This window comes from Sinocyclocheilus grahami, unplaced genomic scaffold (genome assembly GCF_001515645.1).
Source record: "Sinocyclocheilus grahami isolate Dianchi unplaced genomic scaffold, SAMN03320097.WGS_v1.1 scaffold195.1, whole genome shotgun sequence".
Taxonomy (NCBI): Eukaryota; Metazoa; Chordata; class Actinopteri; order Cypriniformes; family Cyprinidae; genus Sinocyclocheilus; species Sinocyclocheilus grahami.
Genome location: NW_015505374.1, coordinates 313,774 through 338,547, shown reverse-complemented (window position 1 = coordinate 338,547; position 24,774 = coordinate 313,774). Strand labels below are relative to the sequence as shown.

At 36.3% G+C, this 24,774-nt stretch overlaps 1 protein-coding gene across 1 annotated transcript in view; it reads left to right on the top strand.

Annotated features, from left to right (window-relative positions):
• The window catches only part of zmat4a (zinc finger, matrin-type 4a), a 92,863-nt gene that overhangs the window by 52,769 nt on the left and 15,320 nt on the right, over window positions 1–24,774 (top strand). Inside the window, exons 4-5 of the mRNA XM_016285244.1 lie at window positions 767–923; window positions 13,634–13,858. Of these exons, the coding sequence (XP_016140730.1) occupies window positions 767–923; window positions 13,634–13,858 (382 nt within the window). The remainder of the gene's footprint in view (window positions 1–766; window positions 924–13,633; window positions 13,859–24,774) is intronic.

Here is a 24,774-nt window from a genome sequence, read left to right as displayed (position 1 = left end):
ACCCACTGTATATATATATATATATATATATATAATATTTAATATATATATAATATTTAATATATATCTATATTAAGACCTACTGTAATGCATGGATCAAATATAATGTTACACATCCGAATTTTCCTCAACCATTAGCAAGCAGAGGAAAAGGTAGGCTACTACTCTCAGAAAATTCGAATTTCGACCATAACTGACATTTTTCACTTCTTTTGCCTGTAGCTCAAAATTAGACTGACTGAAAATTAGGGTCACATATACTGTTCGTGAATTGTTGGCTTTTTGGTATAGACGAGAAACTGCATCCCTAAAATTTAATTCTATTGGATCTTCATCCCAAGCATATACTGATGAATGCATCACAAGGAAGATGAACTCAGTCATGAAATGGCTCCATAGATTCCGCATCTTGTATTTGATGTAAAGTATGTAATGGATCTTATTGCAGGCAGTGGGTGATCGCCTCACTTTCTGCCTGTGATAGTTCAATCAAACTGGCCCCATTACTGTTAAATCACCTCCATTTGCATCCCACCAGTAACCACATAAGCAATCCCAAAGAAGCCGAGACATTTCCCCCACTCTCGCTCTCATTCTTCACTCTGCTACATTTGTAGCTCATTTACCCTCAAGCATTGGTGGGAGCTTAGGAGGAGAAAATCTGCTGTGAGAAATATTGTGCTAAGCTCTCGATTTCCTCTTTTAACCGGGTGCCCTTGCTCCGTCTGACCTTCTGACCGTGATAAATGTGTCTGATGTGTTGCAGGGGAATGAGGAGGGAGATGTGGATAAGAACAAGTGCTGTACACTGTGTAACATGTCCTTTACTTCAGCGGTGGTAGCGCAGTCTCATTACCAAGGCAAGATCCATGCTAAGAGGCTCAAACTTCTGCTGGGGGAACAGCCTGCCATAACAGCCAAAGGTACGTGTTGCTCACACAAACACACACGTAGCACTAAAAAGTTCTTTAGGAGGGTGTTTATGTATGAGGAGATCTGTCGGAGATGACCGCGGGTGGCTGGAGGATCAGGGCTGGCGTCTGAACGAGCCGGACACTCACAGCATTGCATTGCACATCATTGCTCACCGCCTACTTGCCTACAGGAGTAATTGACCTAAAAATAAGGCGGAAGAGAGTGCATGTGTCTGTCTGTGACTTTGTAAAAGGAGCTTTACTGAAGGAGCCGAGTGAAAGCAGTGTGTTTGAGAATACTGTTGTCACACTGTCTGCATATTTGTGTTTATGTCTGTGTTCATTCTTGCATTAGGTTTCTGTCATGCAGTGCTTTGCTGTGCATGTTAGGTTTCTGACCTGTTTACAGCACAATAGTAATGAGCAGGAAACACTCGGGGATCTGTGGGCTCTCAGAAATCCTTCGCCTGTAGGAGGATGCACAAAGGATATACAGTGTGTACAGTAGAGAGAGGCTTCATGCGTCATTTCCATTTCAGCCAATGGAGAGAGAGACTGGCTTTCAGTTCCGTTCAGCATCCATTAGTCACCAGCTTTCCTACTGGCTGTGCCTCCAAATGCCCAATCTGTTTATTAATTACACTCGTCACTGGACAGCTGTGCCGCATATGGCATAGTTAGGAGGCCCACCACATCACATCCAGTGTTTAGGATCAATTACACAATTCTAACGCTTGAGATGGAGCCACAGTCTGTCCACTATCTATGTCAAATTGATGTAATCTATTGGGAATACAAGGCAGACTAGTGGATGATAACCACTGTGTATCCTGTCGGATATTATTATTATTAATAATATAAAGTATAAAAAATATTATTACTTTTTATTTAGATGTATTTTGTATTTTATTATAATAATTTCGATTATGATTTGCCAAATATTGCACATTTATTATAATAAAAAAATAATTTAATGATAAAATACATCTAAATACAATTATAATATTTAGAATTATGTATTGTTATTTTTATGATTACATTGATTTTATTATTACAATAAATGTATAATATTTGAAAAACAATTATAATTATAATAAAAACAGTAAATAAAAATACATCTAACTAAAGTAATAATATTTTATTATTATTATAGAATATCTAGATAAAAGAACTAGTAATATTTATTATTATAATCATTAATGTTATTAATATAAACAATTATTTTATGTAGATGTATTTATATTTTATTATTTTTATTATAATTATGCTTATGATTTTTACACAAATATTACACATTTATTATAACAATTAAATACATTTAATGATAAAAAATTCCACTTAATAAAAACTAATAATAATAAATTATTATTATTATATAGACGTATTTTTATAATTACATTGATTTTATTATTATAATGTATACTATTTAAAACATATTCATAATTATTATAATAAAAACAAAGTAAAAATACATCTAAATAAAAAGTAATGATAATATTTTATTATTATTATTAAAAATATATTTATTATAAAATATCGAAATAAAATAAATTGATATTTATTATTGTAATTATTAAATCAATATAAATATTAAAAATTACTTTTCATTTAGATGTATTCATATTTTATTATAATAATTCTGCTTATGCTTTTTCAAATATTACACATTTATTATAATAAAATCAATTTAATGATTATAAAACCTCTAAGTAAAAACTAATAGTAGATTATTATTATTATTATTGTCGTTGTTGTTATAAAATATCTAAAACAATAAATATTTACCATTATTATTATTTGTATTATTTTTTTTTGTTTTAGAATTTTTTATTTAATATTACTATTAAAATAAACTCCTTGTCCTTATCACCCTGAATGGGCTTATTTTTGATAATGATTGCACATTTATCCATTACTTATCAACCTCATGGTGCAAATTATTGTTTAATGGTCTTGTGTGTTGCCATGTTAATTTAAAATTCAGTTTCATTCTTTTCACAGTCTGGTTTTAAATGCAAGGCTATGTAGCATATCTGGCTTAAAATGAATTACCACTGTAGTCTTGCTTTTTTCTTTGCTCTCTCTCTCTCTCTCTCTGCTTGTTCCTCCCGGGTTTCCTGTCACTGACTGATGCCATCATTAGCTGTGCCATCTGCGTCTTATGGCTAGAGACAGACGAGGCTTGTGTCCCACTCCGAGGGGATTGAGGCAGACCATCAATCCCTCTGACATGTGGCATACTGAGACAGACTAGCTAAGGCCCAGCTTAACTGAGCAGAGAGGAGTTCTCTTGAAACTCAGTAAGCTTTTCAGTGCCCTGGCAATCTGGGGACAAACTGTAAACATGTTGCAGTGCCACTTCAACATTTGTTCACAGTAACCAAAAAGTGCTGGTGTTTTTAGAGGGAAAGATGATTTGATTTCTTAGAAATGCAATCTTTGTATTCATATTGGTTTTATTTCTGAAAACATGTTTATACAATTTTGAAATGTAATTACTGACTTTAAAAATGTTGCGTGATCATTTTATAATGAATTCATGTCATTAATGCCAAGTTCACACTGCACGATATTAGCCCGATTTTTCACTCGCCGACAAATGTCCGACATCGGAGGCAAATCGGTGCTCGTTCATGCGAGTGACAATCACGCAGTGTGAATTATCAAAGACGCGATCTGAGCGAATTGCCGACACGTCGCCGACGCCCGCAAAATATTTGGCATGCTAAATATCTGGAGCTGTCGGCGATTCACAATCATGCTGTGTGAAATTATTTCTGACTGAAAAACACATCGGCGATGACCTACAGCCAATGAGAGACCAAGATACAGGGCAGCGGGAAGTTTGGGGAGGAGTTATAGACCAGAATATCAGTATTTTAATAGATATATGAACAATTATATCATACAGACACAAGCACAAACATTTGCTTGACCAGCCACAACATCAGCATAACAGTTACTGCAAAATTATTTACCTCCAACTCTCTTTGCAGAACACCCAATCCCTGTTCCCTACATCTCCCTCCTACATAATCTGTTTTTCTTTTTCTTCTTGTTGCTGGAAATCAGCTCACAGACAATTTGCGGGCTATATATATATATATTTTTTTTAATAATTACATTCTCGCTGGAGAACTCCGGTCTGACGCACGCGGGTTCTCGCGTTATTTCCTTATCACTTCCCGCGTGTGTTTTGTTGTGAAACGTAGTTTGCGGACCAGACAGAGCTGTCTTCCTATTGTGAAGTCATGCAGTGTGAAACCCCCTGTCGCAGATCCATCGTGCAATGTGAACACAGCAGCAACTGAATGCTACCCCAGATAGTCACGCAGTGTGAAAACAACGGCGATCCGACGAGTTTGAAAATCGTGCAGTGAACTCGGCATAAGTTGTTTACTTGTTTGATCTGAACTAACCTCGCCTTCTTATAAAAAAGCAAAGTCTAGGTTGGCTTTTTATAAAAATCATTATCACAGTCACTTTGTGACTTTAAGCCCAACAAAAAAATGTCAACATAATTTTCAACCCTCTATGCACACCTTGGCAATATAATCGCCACTGGCTAGTAAATTTTTTTGTTAACTCGCCAGACTGATATACTATTTTACACACACACACACACGTTTACTTAGCTATCTAAATGGGGACATTACATAGACTTATATAGTTTTTATATACAGATAGTTATACACTTTTTAACCTAAACCCACCCCTAACCCTAACCCTACCCCTCACAGAAAACTTTCTGCATTTTTACAATTTCAAAAGTAAAAAAAAACTTTGTTTACTTTAACAGTTTTACAAATGAGGACATCCACAAATTGAGGTTTTTGCCGATTTTGTCAGGCTTTGCTCACATCCACAGCGTGGTATGCAAGACTCTCGCTCTCTCTCTCTGCATGTGTGAGAAACACAGCGCTATCAGTAAAGCGACGGCAAGTCGTGCGCCTTCACACTAGTTTACGGTACGTCGAATACAGTGCGCTGCGTGCTACATACTGCGCATCCATTGAGTACATGACATGATCCATTGAGCGCATCCAAATAGTACAGATCGCTTGACGGAGAGCGAAACTCTCAAGCGCTCAGTCAGCGTGTTTATCGAGTGAAAATATGTTGAACGCCTCACACACACATACTGGCGTGTAAAATCTAAAAATGTATTAGCCAATGGCTAATGTTAGACATGATTTAGTCGCCCAGAGTAAGATTTAGTCGCATTTGCGAGTGATTTACTCGCAATGTAGAGGGTTGATTTTAGAAATTGAAACTAGATGTATATTCAAGTCATTGTATCACTTATAATTTAAGGTATTTTAATAATCAAGTTAAACATAATTATGCATGCGAGTAATTTAATGCTCAATGATGTTTTAAGAAGTTACGCCCGTTTCACACCGCACGCGTATGCAGAGCGGGAGCAGCGCGTGCATTGTGCTTTCACACTGGCAGTATGGCAAGCCCTTTTGACTTTTATTCATTCTCAGGATATGAATTCTTGATATCAACAATTGATTTTGAATGGCAGCCTATGGTGACATTTAACTAGTGAAAATACAATTACAGATATCAAGAATTATAGTTTTTACTAGTTGAAAAGTAATTGTTGATATCAAGAATTCATATACTGGGAATGAATAAAAATCAAAACGGCTTGCCATACTGGCAGCGTTTGTCGCGCAGCTGAACCGTGGCTTGTGTACTGCAAATACAGATGAGTATCGTTCATTCGGTCACGCTTTTCAGGTGCTCTCCGACAACTGTCTGTCATGTGCTTTGATATGGGCAGCATGCTGTGATGCGGCCGTGTTCCCCTCTGTCACGTGCATGTAACATGCTGTACATATAGTTAACATGATAAAAGTAATCTTAAAGTTAATAAATGCCTCTAGTTTTAATAATTTAAACAGGCCTTTGAAGTTTGGGCAATAACTCCTGGCAGTGATGTATTTTCGTGTAGTTGATTCTGTGCTAACTCTAATATATATATATTTTTTTTAATGTTGTAGATTTAAGTAGCAAATGAGAATCGCTAAAATTATTGAATATATTTTGAGAGAAAGGTCTTCTTAATGATTATCAGTTTGGTTTAAGATAATTAAAGGAACAGTTTTTCAATAACTAGAAGAACATGTAAAAGTATGGTATTTGGGGTAAAAGCGCCCCTGCTGTTGGGGCGAAAGGCACAATAATTAACATGATAATTAATAGATGGCTGACTTTTCCAATTGTTGACATGACACATGGTTAGATTCAGATGGTAAATATTATATAGCCTATTATGTTGGGTGTCCACCTTAGAGATAATCACCATGTTTATAATGAAACCATCATATTTAAAAACATGATATTAATCATATCATATAATAAAATATAATTTGTTGTTACTACTGTAAATCTATATTAACTTATTATGGGATCTCCTTCAATGTTTTCAGAATCTTTACTTTTTATTTTGTTTCTGTATTTTAAAATATATTTTTATTTTAACATTTTAATGACAGTAGGCTATATTTATTGAACATTATTTATCAAAATAAGCAGAAAATAGTCTCGTACAAACTTTGCTAAAGTGATTGTTTTGAACAAGTATTAACTTAGACATTAGTATAAAAAAATTGTTTAGCTAAAGTTATTATTGTCTGCGGGGCTTTACGGCTCTGACGCGGCTACCGGAACTGATCGCGGTCATTCTAGTCAATGCTTGTGTTTACACCAGACGCGCCGCGGCACGTTTCAAAAGCTTCGCGGCTCTCCGCGCTGCTTCGCTAAAGATAGGCACCTAGTCTATTTTTGACGGACGCCGCGTCCAAACCGCACAGCAAATACAAAATAAAAGTAAAAAAATCATGTCAATTTCAAAATAAACACCATGTGCAGACTCCCGATCAAATGTCACGGTCACATATCTTTGGCAGGAGGCCAGAAATGGACGACGAGTGGTTCATCCTCGAAATACAAAAACACATGGTGTTATATGACATCACAAATCCTTTTTACAAGGACAATGAGCAACCAAACAACATCTGACAGGCAATGGCGTGGTCTCGCGAATCCTACCGCTGCGCTTCTGGTGTGAGTTGGCACCGCGTGGAGGGCGTAACAAAACCTCCTCTGAGCCGTAACGCGCCGCAGACGTGTGCAGTGTAAATCAGGGGTTAGCGGCTCTAGTGCAGTTTGTGTGAAATAAAACCAGGCTATTGACCGGCCACCCTTATTGATTTCTACATAACACACATGTGACGTGACTGAGTGAAGCCAGTGATCTGAGCCCAGCTCATCTCCTGGGAAACACTATTATTTCAGTCGGATATCAGCTTATAACACAAAACATCCTGTCTCCTTCTCCTCCTCCTCTTTTATATTCAGTAAGACAAATGAGAAACCACTGGAAGGCCGTGTGTATTGACCTACATGTACATGTGTTTATTTTTACATGACATTTAAGGGTACTACATCCATCTTATTAAATTACTCAGCAGGGGAGTTTGCAGTCAGGTCTGGTTGCCTGTGCATCCTGTTACTACAGTAATACTGGTAATTATGGGAAAATTCTATGTTGTTTGTGCAAATGTGTGTCTAGACTTGATATGCAACAGTTAATTGTGGAAACTGGGCAAACTACCTAATTATAATTTGAAAATAATTACGATTTCCATTTTTAAGCCTTTCAGAATCTTCAAAAAGCTTTTATTTTAATGCGAAGTGTTATTTTGTAAAATATTTCAAATATGTGGTCAAACATTCCCTGCTTATATAAAGCATGGAACTGGATGAGATTCAGTAGCGAGAAAATTGTACAGAAACTCCAATGAGGACTTTTTAGAGAGGAAAGCGGATAACTGCAAGGATTTAAAAAAGAAAGAAAAAAATCGTTTGATCCTGTTCTGGTTGATTCAGAAATGGAATCTCTCAAGCCGTACACCTTCATTGCATTAGGATAAGATTGCGTGTGAAATGCACATTCAGTGGTTTGTGCCATTTTTGTGCACTAAAGCTGTTTATAAGGTTCTAGCATGATTTGTTTATTTGGGGGAAATGTATTAGGAATTTAATTAGAATATAAATAAGACAACCTAAATTTACAGAAATTTAGCTATATTCAGTGGAATTTTTTTGTTGTTTTTTTCTGCGTGAAAAAATTTAAAATATGCATCTAATGGTTTCTGTAATGGGTATATGCATATGGAAATTTGTATTTGGAAAAATAAATAAGTCATAATTATGTTTTTTTTTTCATGTGCAACTTCAGTCAGAAAGTCAGAAACAATATAAATTTTACGATAAATCAGGTAACATGAAGGCAGCATAAACTTCATAACTAGACCTGTATGGAGTCTACAGCTGTAAAGTTTGACAAAGAATAATTTCTAAAGTTATACACACATCGCCTTGCGTGTTCGCTTAATAAATATATCAGATGTTTTGCATGTTTTCCCCCATTGTTAAATGTGATAAAAGTGTGTGTTTCAGACCTAACAACACGCAACAGTTGTCGCTAGGAAATCACGCAAAGTTTTGTGCATATGGCTTGTGCAGGCTTTCTGCTTGGATGAATGATCGCTTCGAAAGTCCCTCTCCATCTTTATGTCACCCAAATCCAGTAGCTGTCTTTATGCCTGCAGTAAATCTCCTGATAGATGACTCTTCCCTTATTGCCTAAACTGTCACCTGGAATTACCTGAAGATTCTTTGTTATTTCCTCCCACAGAATCTCATTAATGTTTGAAATCTCCTGCCTGCTACTATTGTTTGTTATAAAACAGACAGGAAACGCATTACCGGTGAATCTTTTTCACTGCAGCAGTGGCCATGAACTGAACTTTTTACAATGTGAGAGACTTGAAATGATTTCAGTCAGTGCACTATGAACATTTTGTTGTTGTTTTTTGTTGTCACTGTTCTCGGCCTGCTATCCCGTTCTCTGTCCCTAATTCCATTTCAGTTACTATATATATATACAGTGGGTACGGAAAGTATTCAGACCCCCTTAAATTTTTCACTCAACCAACTGTATATGTTCAAAAGTCTGGGGTCAGTAAGTCTTTTTTATTCAAAAGTAACAGAAAAGACATTTATAATGTCACAAAAGATTTCTATTACAAATACATGCTACTTTTTGACTTTCTATTCCTCAAATAATCCTGAGGAAATGTATAACACAAACAATTGAGCAGCTAAACTGTTTGAAGATCGCTAGCATTAATAAGAAATGTCTCTTGAGCACCAGATGAGCATATTAGAATGATTTCTGAAGGATCACGTGACACTGAAGGCTAGAGTAAAGGCTGCTGAAAATTCAGCTTTGCCATCACAGGAATAAATTACATTTTAAAATATATCTTAAAATGAAAAGAGTTATTTTATATTGTAATAATTTAGATTTAGATTGTTTCACTTGGGCAAGGCAAGGCAAGTTTATTTGTATAGCACATTTCATACACAATGGTAATTCAAAGTGCTTTACATAAAATAAAATAAAAACAATAATCACAACAATAAAACAAGGAATTTAAAAAATAAAAAAAAATAAAAATTTTGATTTAAGAGGTTTAAAATGAATTTAAGAAGACGATTATACATATAATATAGTGCAATCAGTTCGGACATCGCACAGTGCTCATTCAATAAATGCACAGCTAAACAGATGAGTTTTGAGTCTGCATTTAAATGTGACTAATGTTTTAGCACATCTGATCTCTTCTGGAAGCTGATTCCAACTGCGGGTGGCATGATAACTAAAAGCACATTCCCCTTGTTTTGTGTGAACCCTCGGTATTTCTAACTGACTCGATCCTAATGATCCGAGTGGTCTGTTAGGTTTATATTCAGTGAGCATATCTGCTATATATTTAGGTCCTAGGCCATTGAGTGATTTATAAACGAGTAAAAGTACTTTAAAATCAATCCTAAATATAACTTAGCAAGTGAACTGTCATGTGATGTCATGTGAGCAGTGTTTTATAATGAGGGCCTGTGCAGAATAAGGCCGATTTCACACTGCAAACATGAGCGGTGCATGTTAACAAACTTTCAAGACTTTAAAACTTTTTGACCAACTTCTAAAAACAAATTTATAGTTGTCTTTGTAAAGAAATATGTAGGTTTGGAGCCGCTGCTGTGGTGCTGTACAAACGCTTCCAGTGTGAATACTTTGGCGAGCCTGCAGCTGCAGTGACAATGTATTTACGCTGACATGAAGCTAATGTGAAGCTCAAGCTTGCGGTGTGAAACAGGCATAAAAATGTATGGAATTTTAGTACAAATATAACAATAAATCAAGACATTAATTATATTCCACACACAAAACACAGTGGCACTCACGATTAAAGCAAGGAACTGCTACATTACTCAAAGGGAACAATGAACACAACAAGTGCAAATAATCTAGTAAATAATGTCAAAAAGCTTGGTGACCCTGTATAAAACATGGCATGAAAAACTGAAGTTGTGCAAAAATATCTGTGTTAAAATAAAACACAGTTATCTTATATTGTACAGGAATGGTCTTGGTCTTGTGTTTATAGGAAACTAGAAACCTTCCTGTTTTTCATTTTGATGGATGTCATTCCGTAAATCCCTGAGCTTGTAAATCAATACTCCAATGTTTCAGTGCCGGATTCTGCTAATATCCATAGTGTTATACTGCAAGAGTCTGTCAGATACTCCAATAACGGCAGCCAGGTATTAAGGGAGTTTTATGAATTACACATTATGTACTATACTTTACTGTCACTTTTATTAAATTTGTATTTGCTTTGCATTTTTAACGTTAGTTCTTCATAGAGAGCTAAGCCTTGCCACACATAAAATGCTATGTAAATTTCCTGTATGACCACACTTCAGGCAAGATTAATTAATTTAATGGCTTTAATGCAAATGTATTGTCTTTCATTGTGCCAAGAACTCATAGGCCCTGCAATAAACAACATTTCTTTACAGAGAATGGCCGTCAGTTAAAAATAAACTAGATTAAGCTTTCTCAAAAATGAAGTTGCCTGCTCATGTACTGCCGCCCTCTCTTGTGGCAGCTCATTTATCTTCCTTAAATTTTCATCTCATGTAGCATTTTAATTCACGGTATCAAATTTAATTTTTGCTGCAGTGGTTGTTAATGGCCTAAATTAAATATTGTGCCCCATCCAAAGCATGCATTATACTTTAATCAACCCCGCTGGAAAGAATGTAAACGAAGAGTGAAAAACAGATTGAAGGAATAATGCACGTGTTTTGGCAGGATATAAATTTCCTGGCACAACAAGAATACTTTTCAACGCGTCTCTTTGTTCATGTACGTCCGGGTTTTTACAGATATGCTAATAAATCAAAGCTTTGTAGGAAGCTTATGTGGAGTCTCTTTAGCCCCTGTCATAGCTTTTGCAGTCACTACTAATGTAGTTTATGTATCAAATTATATATAAAGTTGCAAATAGGGCTGAAGAACAGGCATTCAGTGTAAATGTAAACAAACTCTGTCAAAGATATTGGGTCAGTTCACTCTCACCGCACAATAACACATATGAACACTAATAAACTCATACAGGAAGTGGCTCATTCTTTCCAATTGTCCCTTCTGCCAAAAACTGGATGTGATGTCAAGGCTGAACAGAGCTTTTGTAAACATTGTCCATGGCAGAGTGGACAGCCACTGAGGTGTTAAAACTGATTGTTTGCCCTGGCATTATGATTCTCTGTGGTGTTTTGTGTTTATTCTGTCTGCTCTGTGGTGATGCTGCCATCCAAACAGTAAATGAGTAAAGAAGCTTGGCTTTGTGTGTGTGTGGGTCAAACACAGGACTGTCAAACAATGCAGAGCATCATCTTCCTGATAAAGTCACTGGCAACAGCTTGTTAGTTATGTAGCAGAGAACACATCCAAACACAATGATGAATAAAATCTCAGTAATTGGGTTGTTGCTGTCAAGATCAGAAATCATTTCTGACTAGAATCACTGAAGTAAACAAGAATAAGACATACTTTTGTTTGTTTCATTGGGTTATCCAAAGAGTAAAATGTCATCACATAGCTGGGAATAATTTGTTATGTGAGTTTCTCTTTTGCTTTCTGAGCGTGTACTTACAGAAAATCCAAAAATCCTCAAGCTATCTGGATTGCAACTAGGGTCCAAAATCATACACTTAAAGTGCCAAATGAGAGTAAAACTTGGCTTTGGCAAGTGAATAAACAAAGTTCATTGCCAGTTGGCAGATCATTTTATTAGAAATGGCAACATTACTTGGTTTAAAACAGATAGTGTGCCCCTTGTGATGTAAGCAGTAGAATCAAAGCAGTACAAACGAACTGTAAAACCTTAGCCCCGACCCTCACCTCTTTTAACAACTTTTGTTCATCTAGAACAAAGGTGTTTTTCTTCAGAAAACCATGTTATGACAAATGTATAGGATATTCTTCATGTTAAGCTTCTAAAACAGCAATAAGAAAAAATTGTGTTTTTGTAGCATTTTCATGTCACTGAAAGATGGAAACAGTAGTGTTTGAAGTGAATGAAATTTGAATGGAAAATATAAATCATTAATAACAATATAATTAAAATATACTATAGATTTTTTCCTCATGATTCTTGATGAATATCAAAAGAACAGCATTTATTGTAAAGTGAAATCTTTTGTCATGGAGTACAAGAGTTTAATGTCACGTTTGATTCATTTAATGCATACTTTTGAATGGTAGTGTATGTATATTTAAAATAAAATAATACAAAATACAGTTTAGTGGCCAGTAAGAAACATTTATAACGTGTACATTTTCTCAATTTCTCCAGCATTTGTTAGCAATAACATAGGACCCCGATTCCAACAAAAATGTACAGAGAGTGTAAGTTTTAAATAGCAATCTACAGAATTTACCATCTTTTACCTGGTTGCCAAACTTCTGCAGACTTACCAAACACACCTCCCCAGCATATTTTGCCATTGCGTTCGAATCTGAAGTCTTAAAGAGGTCATGAACTGCCTTTGTTTTTTATTTTGTACTGTTCTCTGAGGTCCACTTTTATAATGTTATCAAGACTTTTTACATTTTGAATAAAAACATTACTGTCGGATCCAATATAGTCGGCACAGCATTTTAGTTTCAATCTTTTTGAAAATCCCGTGTCGAATTGTGCCTTGTTTGTAAAGGAATCTGCAGTAAAATGAAGTGAACAAAGGACCAAGTTCTACTGACGCGGTCTGGAACTTCTTTAAAAATTAAATTCATCCACTCTTTCCTAACGTTATGATCAGAAGGAAGGCGATGCAAAGACTGTGTTTTTCCACAACTTGGCACTGCTGTCTTGTTGTCTTCGGAGCCATCTTTATCGTTTGCTTTCTGCATAGACCTGCGTTTGCTTCTCTCGTTATTTACGCTACATGTGCGAATTGGTGGGCGGGGCTAAACAGGCAGCGATGTAGAAGCAGGCATTGATCTTCCTCGGCGAAGGCAGTATTTAGCTGCAGTATTACATCATAAACAGCACATTCCACAAGCTGTTATTTTAGCAGACTGGCTTCAATAAGCTTTTTTTAGACTAGCAAGAAATTTTTGAGTTCTGAAACTTACAGGATGTTTTTATAGTACAATGACCTCATATGTCAAAAGATCAGGGAAATTTTGATTTCTCAGTTCATGACCCTTTTAAATATGTAAAATATAAAATAAATTCTGTTTTAAATCATTATTCCATTCTAATTCTTGTTCTGCTTTGTTTCTTCAGAGGTGACACCTAGTCCAGTGAAAACACCCTCCTCAGAAACCTCACCTGTGAGCTCGACCCGTCAGCACCGGGATTCTGATCGCTACTGTCAGCTGTGCAATGCTTGGTTCAACAATCCTGGAATGGCACAGCAACACTACGACGGCAAAAAGCACAAGAAAAACGCAGCACGCGCAGATCTACTGGAACAACTAGGGAAGACTTTAGACATGGGAGAGATGAAAGGTACAGACTTAAACTCTCTGTTAATGGCTGTTTATGGCTGCATGATTAATTTGGCTGTTAGTTCATTAGATGATGAAGCACTGAACTGAATGATAAAAGATTTGTATTTTGTACTTTACTGTCCTGCAGGTCTTTAATGGAAATGAGAATGTTGATTATATTGGCCAGTGCAACTGCCTAGAAATGAATTGGTTATGCAAAATTACATACTGTGTGTCATATAATTAAGCTTGAAATGACTAGGTGTGATGCCATTAAATGGTAATTGAGGTTTACAGAGAAATGGTTTGAATACAGTACATGCAAATATTTTCCCAATGGTTTTTCATAAAAAACATTTCAATATTTTACATTAGTAATTTATGTTTTTACTGAAACAACCAACCCCAGAAATATTTACAATGGAGTCCAAAAGTCTGAGGCCATTCTTTAAAATGGATCTATTTTACATTGTTTTTATTAAATATATAAAATAATTACAAATGATATTATCAGCATAACAATTAGAATGAAAAGTAGCACTCAGGCTCTTTGAGTGTCACTTGATCAGTGTTCATCAAACAACATGTTTTTGTTTGTTTATTTTAAAAGCCAATAAACTGTTTTTGGCTTCAGTTTTTTTATTTATTTATTTTAAGACTTGTCTATCATGCAGCACAGATATGTCACATCTCAGCTCCTTTTCCTTTGATGCTGTGATGTCTTCAAAAGTAACTGCATTGAAAAAGGAATTCAGAGTTGTGTGAATTTTTATATGACCTCTTTGTTACTCAAGGTATGCGAGCTCAATGGCAAACTGTGAGGTCACAAGGATTGACCTATGTTGCTCATGTTATATTTCACTGTGCTTTTTTATTGAAGGCTATTCCCAGCTCAGAGCGGTAGTTGGTGCCACGGGGCTCACTTCTTCGATAGATTAATGAAAGTGCTCACATAATACAATAAAACTTCTCAATGTGTCTTTTACTTCCCTTGCCTCTTCTCCAGCCTGGGCTCCAAGAGAATAAAAGCTATAGGTTTGTGCGTCCAGAGACTTCGATACAGGCTATTCATTTCTGAGGGATGAAGAGTGTGCTCTCCCATTGTCTCGTGGCTCACATTATGTCAATAACAATTACAAATAAATTTTCTCTCAGGTGAGAGGGAAAGAGACCAGGCCAGCAGTCATTGCTGCGAGGGATTCCACCTCCTAGCAGAACTATTAAGTAACATGGGATGTTTCAACTCATTAGAGCTAAAGGGACTCAATGCAGTACAGATCAAAGCTTCAGAGAGATTGGCGCTGTGAGACTGAGATGAGCACTGAGCTGAGGTTGGGTTTAGTTTGTTTGGACTGAAGGTTATCCCAAGCTTAGAGTGATGGATGGTGAATGCAGAGCAGCCTTGTTAATGGAAGACACACTGAAGACTTGGCCAGGTTCATAGTGACTATTACTCTGTCAGCACAAGATTAAAATGGAAAACAATTAGGCTGAGTGCCGAATGAGAAAATAAACTGGAGATTTTTACTTCACTCGAGGATAGAAGTTATCTACATTTCCCACAATAGAGTTATGAATTATTTGAAGATTTTGTCAAATATCCTGCTTCACATTAAAGCTCAGAGTTTAAGGTAACACTTTAAAGTAGGGGAGATCACTGTTTTTTAACTGTAAAACAAAACAATTGTGGTTTTAAACAACTCTTTATGTTCAGAACATGACAAACACTATACGTTTTTGAATTCTTTACACTTTTCCAGTCATTTTTCCTTAACAAAATAATAAATATCTTAATAGAAAAAAGCTTGTGCAGAAATACAGTACAGCTGAAATCACAGCACAGGTTTTCTCTTTTTCTTATGTGTATTTGATTTCTTCAGACGACAGCTTGATTATATAGTGGTGGCCAAAATTATTAGAACACTAGTATTGTCACCAGCTAAAAATGATTTTAGGTGAGTTATTTCTATCTTTTGCCGTAGTGTGTCAGTAGGAAATATCAGTTGACATTTCCAAACATTCATTTTGCCATTAATTGTAATAATCCAGTGAGATTTTTGTTTGCACAAGGAGTCTGACAACAGATAGTGCTCCACACAGAGATCTGATCTGATCATCATCCAGTCTGTCTGGAATGACATGAAGAAACCGAACAAACCGAGACAGACTAAATCCAGAAGAACTGTGGCAACATCTCCAAGATGCTTCAAGAAACCTACCTGCAAAGCTACAGTACTGTTAAAAATTTTAGGCACTTGTGTAAAAAGGCTGTAAAATGAGGATGCTGTCAAAAATAATGTCATAAATAGATTTTCTTTATCAATTAACTTCTATTAACTAAATGAAATCAACATTTGGTGTGACCATCCTTTGCGTTTAAAGCAGCTTTTGCTCTAGGTGCACTTGCGCATAGTTTTTCAGGTAGCTTTGCAGGTAGGTCTCTCAAAGCATCTTGGAGACGTTGCCAAAGTTCTTCTGTATTTAGTCTGTCTCAGTTTGTTTTGTTTCTTCATGTCATTCCAGACAGACTGGATGATGATAAGATCAGATCTCTGTGTGGAGCACTGGCTGGTTATGTAGTCTTAATGGGCCGCGTTTCAGTCACTTTCATATTCATCTCATTACCTGACAATAGAAATGGTAAAACATATAAATGAAAACTGTTTTATTGAGAATTTGGCTGCATTAAAATACAGTGTGGGAGCACAGAGAGGCCAAAAAATGTAAATGGCAATACGACGTAATGATGTTGTGAATATGCTAATTAGCATATGACATAATCTAGTGACATTTAGCAACTTTTTTAAGCTGGCTTTAGCTACTTTCCATTGAAAGAAGTTGGCAACACTGTTTGCGCAGCTCAAATTAGTAGATCTGTTTCATTCCACTTTTAGCGCATAAACATCGACCATTTATCGAACTCTTGTTATCGTTTTATCGAGAAATTATTTCGCGATAATTATCGTTACCATATTATAGCCCAGCCCTAATTGTCCACCGTGACTTACAATTTCTTTCAGTTTAAATTGGTGCAAGGTGTTACAGTTATCCCTGGCCTCCCCTATATATCCATGTTCAGTTTGCATTCACTACCGCACACTGTGATTTCAGCATCAGGAAGACCTGGACCAAAATGGACCTGTAGAAATAGTCAGTCAGTATACTGCACCGCAGCTGAGCTTTCACGCACATTTCCTCTTCACTGGGTTAAGGAGGGAAAAATGGATGGGCCAACCATCTCTGCAATTTTCCCCTCGGCTGCCTGTTCTCACTGTCTGCCCTGCGAGGCCTCTCACTAATGTCACCTAGTCATTACTCCAGCCAGGAAATGTCAGCACAGACACCGCAGCGTTCTGTAGTACGCCTCTCATGGCTTCTCTCCAACGTGATTATCAATTAGTAATGATGTGGCAAATCACCCTAACGGCCAGAGCGAGGGAGAGAGAGGAGAGAGAGAGAGAGAGAGGGAAATGTTGCAGAAGAACTTGCTGTCTAATTCATCGGGCTGGGAGCTGTTGGTGGCAGGCTCATCTTTCACTCAAAGCGTTAGCACCTACAACACTTGCCTCTGTCTCTCTTTCAGTATCCATCCCATGTTTTTTCTCCTTCTGTCTGCTCGGCTTAGATTTTTCTGCATATTTCTCTGTTTGCATATATCTGTCCCGGGCATCCTTTGAGAGTTGTCTGATGTTCAGAGCATCAGAGAGGGAGGCAGCAGTCACACTTTGAAGACTGCAACATCATGAAATATTCATAGCTTTTCTGTTGAGCACTATGTCTGCATGCTTTCTCATGAATGTGTGTGTGTGTGTGTCTGTGAGTGCATGGCACGTTTTCTTCTCCTGCTGCTTTGAATTGCAGCACCTTTTTATTTATACAAAGGGAGGGCTAACTGTTACTTCTGTGTTCTGTAGATTTTTTGGGAGGGTAAACATCAAGGGGTTCTCCTACATTTTTCTATGTTGTTGAAAAAGGGCCACTATCCAGGTGATACCAGTTGAACGTTACAATTTTTTACACACCCATGAACTCAAACTGTATGCAGTTATTGGTGATGTACCGACAGAGAATGTTGGAGGTCGTCTTTTCTTCGCAACTATCATGATGTATCATGATGCTAAATATATAAGGACAAAAATACATAATCATTTAATACGTGACATTTAAAAAATTTCCATCAGTTATTGATCAAAATAAATTTATTTCAGTCAGATGGGTGAAATAATTTGAACGTTGTTATATACACTTATTTTACAGTATGATTAATGTATCTATGTATATACATATTCATCATTCATGATATACATAATTATTATTATTATTATTTTGTAATTATAATTGACACCTTTTTGGAGGTCATCTCTTCTTCGTAACTAGCATGATGTACTGATCAGATGTTATTTAAATGTATAACACAAATAAAAATAAATACACAAATAAATAATTTAATACATATGGTATTTGAATTTCTATAAATGTGTGTATATATATATATAATATATTTTTATTTTACTAGCACAGGTGTTTCCCCTCCTTTTATCTCCTCTTTATATTTATTTAATCTTTGGTTGCTTACTCTGTGCAGTAATAGGTGTCTAAAGCCTGTCAAATTTAAATTTTTCAGCAGTGAACTGAAGAACAAAAATTTGATCATTTTTGTCTCTTTTCTCTTCACTCTCACTCGTTTTACATTAACATTTAGCAGATGCTTTATCTAAAGCGACTTACAAATGATGACAATAGTGTTGCTTACTCTGTGCAGTAATAGGTGTCTAAAGCCTGTCAAATTTAAATTTTTCAGCAGTGAACTGAAGAACAAAAATTTAATCATTTTTGTCTCTTTTCTCTTCACTCTCACTCGTTTTACATTAACATTTAGCAGATGCTTTATCTAAAGCGACTTACAAATGATGACAATAGAAGTAATCGAAACCTACAAAAGAGCAATAATATGCAAGTGCTATGACAAGTCTCGGTTAGCCTAACGCAGTACATGTATATTTATATATACTGTATGTATATAAATAAATGTAATGTTTTCCTCATGTACAAATGTGTAGTTGCTATTTTCACCCTCACATTCATCCAACCATCCTTTTTAACACTTAACACTGCACACTAAACAAAAACCCAACTCATTAGAGGGCCAATCCATAGTCATTTTGAAGGAGATTATTTTCCTCTTTCCCAGCACTCCGTGGAGGAAGTGATTTGATCTGACATTGCAATGTGTTGGAATTATACATAGTGGCCTTTTTTAACATTCTGTCTCACACAGCTGTCATGTAGCTATCAGCTATCACAACATTTCATGTTTTCAAAACTACAAAAAATAGTTTTAATTCAATTTATGTACTCTTTTTACCAATACAAAACCTTCCAAAGAATAACATCAGAATGAGGTTTGCATCATATTTTCAATAAAACCGCATGATAACTTGCTTTTAATCATGGTCTCATACAGTTCTTTTATAACTGGCATATATTTAGCAATGCAGTGACCAGAATGAATGTTGAAAACTGGACTTTAGTTAATGCTTTGGTTTGCCTTTGAGGAGAAGAGCTTAAATTTCAAACACTTTATCAATCAGGTCTGCTTAGCTGTCCTCATTTTAACAGAGAATACTGATATAATTCAAGCTGATATGATTTCAGAAGTGATTATGGCTCTTTTCGCTGAGGTTTTTTTTTTTTAATTTTTTTTAGTGTCATCACGAAGCCAATCAGGCGACGCCTGTGACAAATTCAATCTATCCAAACACAGTCCTGCTGGTTAATTGGAAAGACAAGTTTGGAGATATAATTTGGCTCGTCTAGTAATCAGCATCTTCACTCCGAAGGACTGTGCAATTACATTCTTCCTGCCTAGTGCCTCCGTGTACAAGCCATTAGTTTTACGCGCCACCCTGAAACCGATCAAGGAGTTTTTGGTGGTTGTTGCGACTTCATTCCAAGGTGACATGTTATCTGTATTCTCTTAAGCTTTGTTGAAATTATATTTTATTGTATTGGTAAGAAATTAGCTCTTGTTTCTAAAATGATTTTGGAAAGACCAAAAAAGCATTACTTTATTTTTGTAGATTCTATGTCCTGGAAAAAGATCTAATTTAAGACATCTTGCACCAGCAATTGTCAAAATTTATTTAAAGGATAGTTTCCCCCAAAAATAAAATTCTGTCATCATTAACTCATCCTTATGTTGCACTTTCTTCTGTAAAATACAAAAGAAAATATTCTGAGGAATGTTTTAACAGTTTTTACACTCGGTATCTTTACACAGCTGGTACAACAGCTGTCACTAAGATGGTATCCTTTCAAAATATGTACACTTTATAAGTTACTACTATGCTACATTTAGGGGTCTATTTGTTTTTTGCAGAAAAAAGAAAGCCATACATGTAAATGGTGGCCAGATTTTAATTTTGGGTAAAATGTATAAGGTCCTTTTATCACATAATTGAGGTACTGTAATTATTAGTATGTGAATGTAATCAGAAAATGCTAAATTAATTTTGTTGTATTATATGTGCACTGCTAAATACGGGCACTAGCCGTGGGCTTTTTCAATTTGATATGGTTGATATATTTTCTTCTGGAGCAGAAGTGGATCAGTGTTTGCTGAATTACCCACCATTTAGATGCCATCTGCGTGTCACTGTACCAATATGGGCATATTTTTCTCATTCATTGTTGTTTAGCATATTTTTGCTCATGTTTGAATTCACACAGCAGAGCTGATGACAAATTGAGGCAGAAACATTGTCTATTTACTGTGTAAACATGCTGATTCAAGCCTGTCTGACAGGTTAGTGGCTGATAATGTGCTGAATATGACAGGATGTTGTGAATTTGACCTCTGCCCTCATGATCACTGCCCATGTAAATGTAGTAGTTGGAACACCTTATACTTTACAGAATGGTATTATACTAATTTCTCCTTATAAACATATGCTTAGCTTTTCTGGCTGACTGAGAGAGTCAAAGTAGTTTGTAGTTTGTTTACCAAGGCTGCATTTCTGATTTCATGATTTCTGAAGGATTATGTGACACAGAGAATGAGAGTAATAGCTGCTGAAATGTCAGCTTTGTCATCACAGAAATAAATTACATTTTAAAATATATTCAAATTGAATAGTAATTCATTTTTACATAAAGAAAAAAACATTTTCTAAACAGCTGACTCCAACATTGAACCTCACTGTATATAAAGAAGGAAATGAAAAATGGCCAAGCACCTAACTTTTAACTTAAAGTAAATATGTAGCTAAAGCCTGTTTGAAGAAGAGTCCTACAGCACCTAGTTACTACACATTAGTGTCTGCTGAAATCCCAGTTATGGTGAGTGTGTCATGGTATCTTATGTGAGTATTGATGGCAAAATGAATTGACTCTTAGAGTGTAATGATTAGTGACTAATAGTCTAACTATTATTCCAACTAGTTTAAGTTGGATAAACTGAAGGATCGACAGATGGGAATAAAAAATGGCCAAGCACCTAACTTTTAACTTAAAGTAAATATGTAGCTAAAGCCTGTTTGAAGCAGAGTCCTACAGCACCTAGTTACTACACATTAGTGTCTGCTGAAATCCCAGTTATGGTGAGTGTGTCATGGTATCTTATGTGAGTATTGATGGCAAAATGAATTGACTCTTAGAGTGTAATGATTAGTGACTAATAGTCTAACTATTATTCCAACTAGTTTAAGTTGGATAAACTGAAGGATCGACAGATGGGAATCTCAGTAAGTGAGTATGTCCCAGGGCATGTCCCAGATCAGTGGTGTTATGATCCCTGACAATACCAGAGGCCTAAGGTGATAATATCCCTGAAGGCATCATTAAACTTTATTGTGCTCTAAGAATTCTGGAAGCTGTTTGTTCCATTCCATCTGCTTCACATTTTTATTCTGAATATCACTCTCAGCCAAATGGTCAAAATGTAATTCCTAATGTATAGAAAAATGATTTCCTTGAAAATTCTACATTTCTATTTAAGTGAGTGAGAAATAATATACAGCATATATATAGCAAAGAGGCAACATTCAATCTAATTTTTTCCACTTGTGGTTCCTCTATTTCCATTCGGAGGATATTCTCTGCTAAAGGTAATAAATCTGAGGCAAGGGTGACACAGATGAGAGAGACTTCATAGGAGCTGCGCACTGGTCGACTCTTCATTGCTCATGTGTTCCGTGGGCAGCGCGACAAGCGGAACGGATGGCTAACATTGATGGATGCCTGGGCGGTGCTCCATTATTTCACCTTTTCAAAAAGCATTTCAGAGGCAGCCTGTCAAAAGGCCAGCTGGGAGCCACCACAAGCTACACGGCTCTGCCACATCCTCTCAATGTCAGTACCCAAGAGTGTGTGTGGGGGGGGAATAAAGCAAGTGGGTGTATCTATCCCACCAATAAAATATACCAGCTAAACTAAACGATGATATGGTCAGCTGAATCGGTACCCACAAAATTCAGCAGACTTTTTATGTAGAATTATGCAAATCAGTGCCGAAAACACAATAAAAAATATGCAAATTCCTTCTGGGCCTTCAGCCTGAGACAAACCATGGGCACATTGTACAAATGTTAAAACTTCTGAAGTCAAAAAATATTTTGTTTATGACCATGTATCTAGGAGCTTTAAAAAGTTGTGGAGGAAAATGACATTTTTTTGCTGTGCTTTTCAGTTTCACTGTTGCTGATATGATTCTCAAGTTTTAAAAACTCCTGCTGGCTGCCCAGTGGCAGAAATAATCAGACTCTTGGGTATAACACAGATAGACAGAAAAGACTGTTCCTGGTCTGTCAGTGTCAGGTTTTTTTTATTATTATTTGCCAACCTGCTGTAATACACAGCAAGTGCATATCAACAGAGGCAGAAAACTCTAGATGAATAAGAATGAGTAAAATTAAGCATGATGATGAATCAACAGTACGACATGAATTTCTCCATGCCCTTCTCCTGCAAATGTTGTTTATGGGTTTAACTCAATTTGGAGAGGAGGAGATTGCAAAGGCCATTTTTCAGCTGCAATATCATTAGTGCAACATGACAGCAATTACACGGGACGCTTAATCCATAACGGGGGCGCAGGCGGCAAACAGCACTGATAGACAGCCAAAGTGCTGCTATGTCACGTTAGTAACAAGCTTTTTGCTGTCCAGAGTCAACACACAAATACAGTAGGTAGAGGAAAGTAACTAACTGTAAGTAGTGATGCTACTAACTTAATAATTTTTTTTTTGTAGTGTGAATACTTTTTCCAACGGGTAGAAGTGTGACAGAATGTTATATTTACTGTATTTTTTGTCTAATTTTATTTTATAGCAGAGCAAGCTGAGGCTGTGATCAGACATGCTCTGTCTTTTTTGTCATATATACACTGAACAAAATTATAAACGCAACACTTTTGTTTTTGCCCCCATTTTTCATGAGCTGAAATCAAAGATCGAAGACTTTTTCTATGTACACAAAAGGCCTATTTCTCTCAAATATTGTTCACAAATCTGTCTAAATCTGTGTTAGTGAGCACTTCTCCTTTGCCGAGATAATCCATCCACCTCACAGGTGTGGCATATCAAGATGCTGATTAGACAGCATGATTATTGCACAGGTGTGCCTTAGGCTGGCCACAATAAAAGGCCACTCTAAAATGTGCAGTTTTACTGTATTGGGGGGTCTGAAAACCAGTCAGTATCTGGTGTGACCACCATTTGCCTCACACAGTGCAACACATCTCCTTCGCATAGAGTTGATCAGGTTGTTGATTGTGGCCTGTGGAATGTTGGTCCACTCCTCTTCAATGGCTGTGCGAAGTTGCTGGATATTGGCAGGAACTGGAACACGCTGTCGTATACGCCGATCCAGAGCATCCCAAACATGCTCAATGGGTGACATGTCCGATGAGTATGCTGGCCATGCGAGAACTGGGATGTTTTCAGCTTCCAGGAATTGTGTACAGATCCTTGCAACATGGGGCCGTGCATTATCATGCTGCAACAATGAGCAGAATCAGAATGAGCTTTTTATTGCCAGGTATGTTTACACATACGAGGAATTTGTTTTCGTGACAGAAGCTTCCACAGTGTAACAGAATGATAGTGACAGAACAAAAAACACAGATAATAAAAAATAAATAAATAGAACAAGTAAATAAGGAATAAAAATATATAAATCGACAATTGTATGTTTATTTATTTATTTATTTTATTTAGTCATTTAGCAGACGCTTTTATCCAAAGCGACTTACAAATGAGGACAATAAAAGCAGTCAAAACTAACAAAAGAGCAACAATATAAAAGTGCAAATGACAAGTCTCGATTAGCCTAACACAGTACACGTAGCAAGGTGTATATACAGTGGGTATGGAAAGTATTCAGATGAATTTTTCACTCTTTGTTATATATATATTGCTAAAATCATTTAAGTTAATTTTTTTTCCTCAATGTACACACAGCACCCCATATTGACAGAAAAACACAGAATTGTTGACATTTTTGCAGATTTATTAAAAAAGAAAAACTGAAATATCACATGATCCTAAGTATTCAGACCATTTGCTCAGTATTTAGTAGAAGCACCCTTTTGATCTAATACAGCCATGAGTATCAGATCTGCGAGTTTCTGTAAAGCTGAGCTCACGTGCGCTTGCGGAAGAATGTAGACACGAGAATGAACGAGCAAAACTCCTGCAGCGAATAGAACGGCTTACGGTTAATGAAGAGCACTTCTAGATCTGAACAGCACATCTTCTTTAACACAGTTTGTCTGAACAGCGCTGCAGCTCCCCCGACTACAATGTTCAGCAAAACATCCGAATAGTCGAAAACCGGTGAAATATCGGGTGGTGTGTACTGCTGAATGTCCAGCAATTCGTCTCTGGTGAAACTGATTGCTGGGATATAACTAAAGACAGGACAAACTAACAAAAACAT